General features: G+C 42.2%; 1 protein-coding gene across 1 annotated transcript; it reads right to left on the bottom strand.

Moving 5' to 3' along the window:
- Nucleotides 1-51: 51 nt before the first annotated feature.
- On the bottom strand, nt 52-2162 carry bet1 (Bet1 golgi vesicular membrane trafficking protein). Its single transcript, XM_069682166.1, has 4 exons — nt 2012-2162; nt 1697-1803; nt 1427-1483; nt 52-793 (listed from the first exon to the last, which is right to left on the bottom strand). The coding sequence occupies exons 1-4, from the start codon at nt 2028-2030 to the stop codon at nt 638-640; spliced, it is 339 nt and encodes a 112-aa protein (XP_069538267.1). The 5' UTR covers nt 2031-2162; the 3' UTR covers nt 52-637.
- Nucleotides 2163-9190: the final 7028 nt, after the last annotated feature.

The following is a 9190-nucleotide window of genomic DNA, read 5'->3' as shown; positions in this document are numbered from 1 at the left end:
GTATGTTTTCAGCACAGTCTCAGTGGGTAAGTAGCACACACTCTGGTGAAGTCAGCGCATAAAATTTGTTTATTTACATTAAAAAACATTTTTTACAACAAAGTTGAAACAATGAGGAACATTACTATTACTTTTTGTATAGATGAAAAATGATATCCTTTCACTCTTAAAACAAATACACTGGATTATTTGTTTCACATAGAATTCTATTATTTGAGTACTTTTAACATAACATGGGCTGTATTGAGACTTAACATTAAGGTTTTGGACAAGGTGATATCTTCTACAGTTGTTACATGTGTATATTTTTGCATCTTCTCCATACAGATAAATCGGGCTGATATTAGGTACATACATAGTGTTGAACTGTGTACTTCAGAGATACATGATTCCTACTTCGCATTGTCTATTATCTCAGACCCTGTTTTACTTTATGGGACTCAAATAAATCGTATCAGTGAGTCTAGTCATCAATTCTGGGGTCATTCTATGAATTACTCAGAGACAAGGGAAACTGTAAAACTAAGACACTTCCTTGTCTTTCCTTTCCTCCTTATAATTATGTAAGTTTAGTTTTAAGATGAATCAGTTGGCACAGACTCGGGAGGACGACGTGGAATTCAACAGGATCCTTCCATCACCTCAGCTTGATGAACCAGTACAGGACAAAGAAGACGAAGAAGCAGAAGAGCAGCATGTAGCACAACAGTTTGGTCTGACTGCCTCTGGACAGCTGCTTCACTCTGCCGATGGTGGCACCAAGCAGGCCCCCTGTTGAGTCAAAGTCCGAGTCCTAGTGGGGGTAAAGCGGATGATAATGAGGTAAGTGTAAAGTCCAGACAGGCCAGTACACAAGCACACTGTAACACAGAGGGAATGATCTGACAGTTGACAGAGGTGGAGTCAAGCCAAATCATTTATTTAAATGCAGTGTTGGTACTATTTTACTTTTTGCTCCACTACATTTGTTTTAGTTATGCGATACATTTTAAAATTCAACATGTATTATCAGTCTTAGAAGTGCGTGCTCCACCCGCTGCAACATTAAACTGCTTACCGTTAACAAATCAGAAAATAATACTAACATGTTAAATAATACAGTCAAAATTAGTGATATATCTTGTTCTTTAAGGGCAGTTTGCTTATAATACTTGTGTACTTAAGATTATAACAGCCGGACTTGTAGTGAAATATACTGTATTCTTACGACTTATTTCTTTTGCCCCGTACAGCACTTTTGTCAGCGGCAACAGTTTATTTTTATGTGCTTTATAAATAGATGTAACAGATGTATATTTTAATTTGACTTACTTTACTTAAGTAATATGACCACCTCTCCTACCACTCATATTTTATCAGCATGTAGTTTGGAAGAAATATTGTGTATACAGACCTTGTTGATGATTAAAAAGAAAGTGAAACTCACCATTTCATCCAGCATTTTATTCTGATATTTGACTTCCGTTCCAATGTCGATAGTCAGCTGTTGATAAAGTTTGAGAACATATTGTTTATATTGAAGTATACAATACAATAGATCATTTAATTGTTTAAGGCTTATAGTCCATATGAGGGGAAAAAATAGATACCTAGATATCAAATATAAAAGAAACACACCATTTTTCAGTGGACAAACCAATGACTGTATATATAGACAAACGGACATCACAGATGTCACACACTAATAGTTACTTACACTCTTCAGAGCGGTGACTTTAGCCCTCAATCCCTCCTGTAGGTGTTCATTCTCCTCCTCATGCATACTGTATCCACTCGCTACATAATTCCCAGAGCCTCCTTCGCCTTTATGAAACGTAAACGATAATTCAAACAGTTAGTTTGATACATTGTCCCTAATTCAATCCTGTAATATATAGTTCAACTTGGGTCTGGAGTTCACAAAAACAGGCAGTCATTGAATATTTGGTGACAACATTAGCTCACGTTAGCTAGCTAACGAGCGAGCATGCTAATCTTGAGCTTAAAATTAAGCTTCACGTCGGACTCTTACCCAAACCAGCGCGCCTCATCTTGATCCACTGAAGGTAAAACTGACAGGTAGTGTGTGTAATAAGTCAGAAAAAGGGCGGACTAAATAAGACAGGAGAGAGAGTCAACGGTAACCGAGTAACTGTTGCAAGTCTGTGAACGTCAGCAAACGCCACGACATCATACGGTAGCTGATGAGGACCAGTCTTCACTGACGTCATCCAGAGATAAAAACATGCAAAATATAACTGTCAGTACAGCGTGTGCTTTTTCCATTGGCCTGATTGAATAGGAAATGGAAATTTGAGTTTATTTAAAATTAAATTATAGGTGTAAATTATAGGAACTTACTCACTTTGAAATCACAACAGTAATATGCTTTGTTATGAAGTGACTTACAAAAACAGACCCCAATCATCAGCAAACCCATCAACAAATATCTTTATTGCCTCATATGCAGTCTAGATTTGCAAAATTTATCTTTCGCTTGAGGAGGGCGTTTTATGTGATCAATCATTAACATATTTTTCGACTTCACTTTTTGACCCCGATTTTTCACGACGGGGGGGGGTTTCTCAAATTCAGATTTCAGGTCGATTTCTGACTTCAGTTTTTGACCCCCATTTTTCACGACGGGGGGGGGTTTCTCAAATACAGATTTCAGGTCGATTTCTGACTTCAGTTTTTGACCCCCATTTTTCAGGACAGGGCCGGGGTGGTTCTCAAATACAGATTTCAGGTCGATTTTTGGTAATTTTCTGACTTCAGTTTTTGACCCTGTTTTTACACGACAGGGCCGGTGTGGTTCTCAAATACAGATTTCAGGTCGATTTCTGACTTCAGTTTTTGACCCCGATTTTTCACGACAAGGCTGGGGTGGTTCTCAAATACAGATTTCAGGTCGATTTTTGGTGATTTTCTGACATCAGTTTTTGACCCTGTTTTTTGACGACGGGGGGGGGTTCTCAAATTCAGATTTCAGGTCGATTTCTGACTTCAGTTTTTGACCCCGATTTTTCACCACAGGGCTGGGGTGGTTCTCAAATACAGATTTCAGGTCGATTTTTGGTAATTTTCTGACTTCAGTTTTTGGCCCTGTTTTTACACGACAGGGCCGGTGTGGTTCTCAAATACAGATTTCAGGTCGATTTCTGACTTCAGTTTTTGGCCCTGATTTTTCACGACAGGGCCGGGGTGGTTCTCAAATACAGATTTCAGGTCGATTTCTGACTTCAGTTTTTGACCCTGTTTTTACACGACAGGGCCGGTGTGGTTCTCAAATACAGATTTCAGGTCGATTTCTGACTTCAGTTTTTGACCCCGATTTTTCACGACAGGGCCGGGGTGGTTCTCAAATACAGATTTCAGGTCGATTTTTGGTATTTTTCTGACTTCAGTGTTTGGCCCTGTTTTTTCACGACAGGGCCGGTGTGGTTCTCAAATACAGATTTCAGGTCGATTTCTGACTTCAGTTTTTGACCCCCATTTTTCACGACAGGGCCGGGGTGGTTCTCAAATTCAGATTTCAGGTCGATTTCTGACTTCAGTTTTTGACCCCCATTTTTCACGACAGGGCCGGGGTGGTTCTCAAATTCAGATTTCAGGTCGATTTCTGACTTCAGTTTTTGGCCCCGATTTTTCACGACAGGGCCGGGGTGGTTCTCAAATACAGATTTCAGGTCGATTTTTGGTGATTTTCTGACATCAGTTTTTGACCCTGTTTTTTGACGACAGGGGGGGGGTTCTCAAATTCAGATTTCAGGTCGATTTCTGACTTCAGTTTTTGACCCTGTTTTTTGACGACGGGGGGGGGGGGGGTTCTCAAATTCAGATTTCAGGTCGATTTCTGACTTCAGTTTTTGACCCCAATTTTTCACGACAGGGCCGGGGTGGTTCTCAAATACAGATTTCAGGTCGATTTTTGGTAATTTTCTGACTTCGGTTTTTGACCCTGTTTTTTGACGACGGGGGGGGGGGGGGTTTCTCAAATTCAGATTTCAGGTCGATTTCTGACTTCAGTTTTTGACCCTGATTTTTCACGACAGGGCCGGGGTGGTTCTCAAATACAGATTTCAGGTCGATTTTTGGTAATTTTCTGACTTCGGTTTTTGACCCTGTTTTTTGACGACAGGGGGGGGGGTTCTTAAATTCAGATTTCAGGTCGATTTTTGGTAATTTTCTGACTTCAGTTTTTGACCCTGTTTTTTGACGACGGGGGGGGATTTTCTCAAATTCAGATTTCAGGTTGATTTCTGACTTCAGTTTTTGGCTCCGATTTTTCACGACAGGGCCGGGGTGGTTCTCAAATACAGATTTCAGGTCGATTTTTGGTAATTTTCTGACTTCGGTTTTTGACCCTGTTTTTTGACGACAGGGGGGGGGGTTCTTAAATTCAGATTTCAGGTCGATTTTTGGTAATTTTCTGACTTCAGTTTTTGACCCTGTTTTTTGACGACGGGGGGGGATTTTCTCAAATTCAGATTTCAGGTTGATTTCTGACTTCAGTTTTTGGCTCCGATTTTTCACGACAGGGCCGGTGAGGTTCTCAAATACAGATTTCAGGTCGATTTCTGACTTCAGTTTTTGGCCCCGATTTTTCACGACAGGGCCGGTGTGGTTCTCAAATACAGATTTCAGGTCGATTTTTGGTAATTTTCTGACTTCAGTGTTTGGCCCTGTTTTTTCTCGACAGGGCCGGGGTGGTTCTCAAATACAGATTTCAGGTCGATTTCTGACTTCAGTTTTTGACCCCGAATTTTCACGACAGGGCCGGGGTGGTTCTCAAATACAGATTTCAGGTCGATTTTTGGTCATTTTCTGACTTCAGTTTTTGACCCTGTTTTTTGACGACGGGGGGGGGGGTTCTCAAATTCAGATTTCAGGTCGATTTCTGACTTCAGTTTTTGACCCTGTTTTTTGACGACAGGGCCGGTGTGGTTCTCAAATACAGATTTCAGGTCGATTTTTGGTAATTTTCTGACTTCAGTGTTGGGCCCTGTTTTTTCACGACAGGGCCGGTGTGGTTCTCAAATTCAGATTTCCGGTCGATTTCTGACTTCAGTTTTTGACCCTGTTTTTTGAGGACAGGGGGGGGGGTTTCTCAAATTCAGATTTCAGGTCGATTTTTGGTAATTTTCTGACTTCAGTTTTTGACCCTGTTTTTTGACGACGGGGGGGGGGGGGGGGTTCTCAAATTCAGATTTCAGGTCGATTTCTGACTTCAGTTTTTGACCCCGATTTTTCACGACAGGGCCGGGGTGGTTCTCAAATACAGATTTCAGGTCGATTTCTGGTAATTTTCTGACTTCGGTTTTTGACCCTGTTTTTTGACGACGGGGGGGGGTGTTTCTCAAATTCAGATTTCAGGTCGATTTTTGGTAATTTTCTGACTTCAGTTTTTGACCCTGTTTTTTGACGACGGGGGGGGGGTTTCTCAAATACAGATTTCAGGTCGATTTCTGACTTCAGTTTTTGGCTCCGATTTTTCACGACAGGGCCGGTGAGGTTCTCAAATACAGATTTCAGGTCGATTTTTGGTAATTTTCTGACTTCGGTTTTTGACCCTGTTTTTTGACGACGGGGGGGGGGTTTCTCAAATTCAGATTTCAGGTCGATTTCTGACTTCAGTTTTTGACCCCGATTTTTCACGACAGGGCCGGGGTGGTTCTCAAATACAGATTTCAGGTCGATTTCTGGTAATTTTCTGACTTCGGTTTTTGACCCTGTTTTTTGACGACGGGGGGGGGGTTTCTCAAATTCAGATTTCAGGTCGATTTTTGGTAATTTTCTGACTTCAGTTTTTGACCCTGTTTTTTGACGACGGGGGGGGGGGGTTTCTCAAATACAGATTTCAGGTCGATTTTTGGTAATTTTCTGACTTCAGTTTTTGACCCTGTTTTTTGACGACAGGGGGGGGGGTTTCTCAAATTCAGATTTCAGGTCGATTTTTGGTAATTTTCTGACTTCAGTTTTTGACCCTGTTTTTTGACGACGGGGGGGGGGGGGGGGTTCTCAAATTCAGATTTCAGGTCGATTTCTGACTTCAGTTTTTGACCCCGATTTTTCACGACAGGGCCGGGGTGGTTCTCAAATACAGATTTCAGGTCGATTTCTGGTAATTTTCTGACTTCGGTTTTTGACCCTGTTTTTTGACGACGGGGGGGGGTGTTTCTCAAATTCAGATTTCAGGTCGATTTTTGGTAATTTTCTGACTTCAGTTTTTGACCCTGTTTTTTGACGACGGGGGGGGGGTTTCTCAAATACAGATTTCAGGTCGATTTCTGACTTCAGTTTTTGGCTCCGATTTTTCACGACAGGGCCGGTGAGGTTCTCAAATACAGATTTCAGGTCGATTTTTGGTAATTTTCTGACTTCGGTTTTTGACCCTGTTTTTTGACGACGGGGGGGGGGGGTTTCTCAAATTCAGATTTCAGGTCGATTTTTGGTAATTTTCTGACTTCAGTTTTTGACCCCGATTTTTCACGACAGGGCCGGGGTGGTTCTCAAATACAGATTTCAGGTCGATTTTTGGTAATTTTCTGACTTCAGTTTTTGACCCTGTTTTTTGACGACAGGGGGGGGGGTTTCTCAAATTCAGATTTCAGGTCGATTTTTGGTAATTTTCTGACTTCAGTTTTTGACCCCGATTTTTCACGACAGGGCCGGGGTGGTTCTCAAAAACAGATTTCAGGTCGATTTTTGGTAATTTTCTGACTTCAGTTTTTGACCCTGTTTTTTGACGACGGGGGGGGGGGTATCTCAAAATCAGATTCCAGGTCGATTTCTGACTTCAGTTTTTGACCCTGTTTTTTCACGACAGGGCCGGGGTGGTTCTCAAATTCAGATTTCAGGTCGATTTCTGACTTCAGTTTTTGACCCCGATTTTTCACGACAGGGCCGGGGTGGTTCTCAAATACAGATTTCAGGTCGATTTTTGGTAATTTTCTGACTTCAGTTTTTGACCCTGTTTTTTGACGACGGGGGGGGGGGGGGGTTCTCAAATTCAGATTTCAGGTCGATTTCTGACTTCAGTTTTTGACCCCGATTTTTCACGACAGGGCCGGGGTGGTTCTCAAATACAGATTTCAGGTCGATTTCTGGTAATTTTCTGACTTCGGTTTTTGACCCTGTTTTTTGACGACGGGGGGGGGGTTTCTCAAATTCAGATTTCAGGTCGATTTTTGGTAATTTTCTGACTTCAGTTTTTGACCCTGTTTTTTGACGACGGGGGGGGGGGTTTCTCAAATACAGATTTCAGGTCGATTTTTGGTAATTTTCTGACTTCAGTTTTTGACCCTGTTTTTTGACGACAGGGGGGGGGGTTTCTCAAATTCAGATTTCAGGTCGATTTTTGGTAATTTTCTGACTTCAGTTTTTGACCCTGTTTTTTGACGACGGGGGGGGGGGGGGGGGTTCTCAAATTCAGATTTCAGGTCGATTTCTGGTAATTTTCTGACTTCGGTTTTTGACCCTGTTTTTTGACGACGGGGGGGGGTGTTTCTCAAATTCAGATTTCAGGTCGATTTTTGGTAATTTTCTGACTTCAGTTTTTGACCCTGTTTTTTGACGACGGGGGGGGGGGGGTTCTCAAATACAGATTTCAGGTCGATTTCTGACTTCAGTTTTTGGCTCCGATTTTTCACGACAGGGCCGGTGAGGTTCTCAAATACAGATTTCAGGTCGATTTTTGGTAATTTTCTGACTTCGGTTTTTGACCCTGTTTTTTGACGACGGGGGGGGGGGGTTTCTCAAATTCAGATTTCAGGTCGATTTTTGGTAATTTTCTGACTTCAGTTTTTGACCCCGATTTTTCACGACAGGGCCGGGGTGGTTCTCAAAAACAGATTTCAGGTCGATTTTTGGTAATTTTCTGACTTCAGTTTTTGACCCTGTTTTTTGACGACGGGGGGGGGGGGGTATCTCAAAATCAGATTTCAGGTCGATTTCTGACTTCAGTTTTTGACCCCGATTTTTCACGACAGGGCCGGGGTGGTTCTCAAATACAGATTTCAGGTCGATTTTTGGTAATTTTCTGACTTCAGTTTTTGACCCTGAGTTTTGACGACGGGGGGGGGAGGTTTCTCAAATTCAGATTTCAGGTCGATTTTTGGTAATTTTCTGACTTCAGTGTTTGGCCCTGTTTTTTCTCGACAGGGCCGGGGTGGTTCTCAAATTCAGATTTCAGGTCGATTTCTGACTTCAGTTTTTGACCCCGAATTTTCACGACAGGGCCGGGGTGGTTCTCAAATACAGATTTCAGGTTGATTTTTGGTAATTTTCTGACTTCAGTTTTTGACCCTGTTTTTTGACGACAGGGCCGGTGTGGTTCTCAAATACAGATTTCAGGTCGATTTCTGACTTCAGTTTTTGACCCTGTTTTTTCACGACAGGGCCGGGGTGGTTCTCAAATTCAGATTTCAGGTCGATTTCTGACTTCAGTTTTTGACCCTGTTTTTTGACGACAGGGCGGGGGGTTTCTCAAATTCAGATTTCAGGTCAATTTCTGACTTCAGTTTTTGACCCTGTTTTTTCACGACAGGGCCGGTGTGGTTCTCAAATTCAGATTTCAGGTCGATTTCTGACTTCAGTTTTTGACCCTGTTTTTTGACGACAGGGCGGGGGGTTTCTCAAATTCAGATTTCAGGTCAATTTCTGACTTCAGTTTTTGACCCCGATTTTTCACGACAGGGCTGGGGTGGTTCTCAAATACAGATTTCAGGTCGATTTTTGGTAATTTTCTGACTTCAGTTTTTGACCCTGAGTTTTGACGACGGGGGGGGGGGGGGGGGTTCTCAAATTCAGATTTCAGGTCGATTTCTGACTTCAGTTTTTGACCCCGATTTTTCACGACAGGGCCGGGGTGGTTCTCAAATACAGATTTCAGGTCGATTTTTGGTAATTTTCTGACTTCAGTTTTTGACCCTGTTTTTTGACGACAGGGCGGGGGGTTTCTCAAATTCAGATTTCAGGTCAATTTCTGACTTCAGTTTTTGACCCCGATTTTTCACGACAGGGCCGGGGTGGTTCTCAAATACAGATTTCAGGTCGATTTTTGGTAATTTTCTGACTTCAGTTTTTGACCCTGTTTTTTGACGACGGGGGGGGGGTTCTCAAATTCAGATTTCAGGTCGATTTTTGGTAATTTTCTGACTTCAGTTTTTGGCCCTGTTTTTACACGACAGGGCCGGTGTGGTTCTCAAAT

Source organism: Semicossyphus pulcher, unplaced genomic scaffold (genome assembly GCF_022749685.1).
Source record: "Semicossyphus pulcher isolate SPU_LCO1_2020_fin unplaced genomic scaffold, fSemPul1.0.p SCAF_5, whole genome shotgun sequence".
Lineage (NCBI taxonomy): Eukaryota > Metazoa > Chordata > Actinopteri > Labriformes > Labridae > Semicossyphus > Semicossyphus pulcher.
The sequence above is the reverse complement of the archived record's forward strand: the minus strand, read 5'-3'. Positions and strand labels throughout refer to the sequence as shown.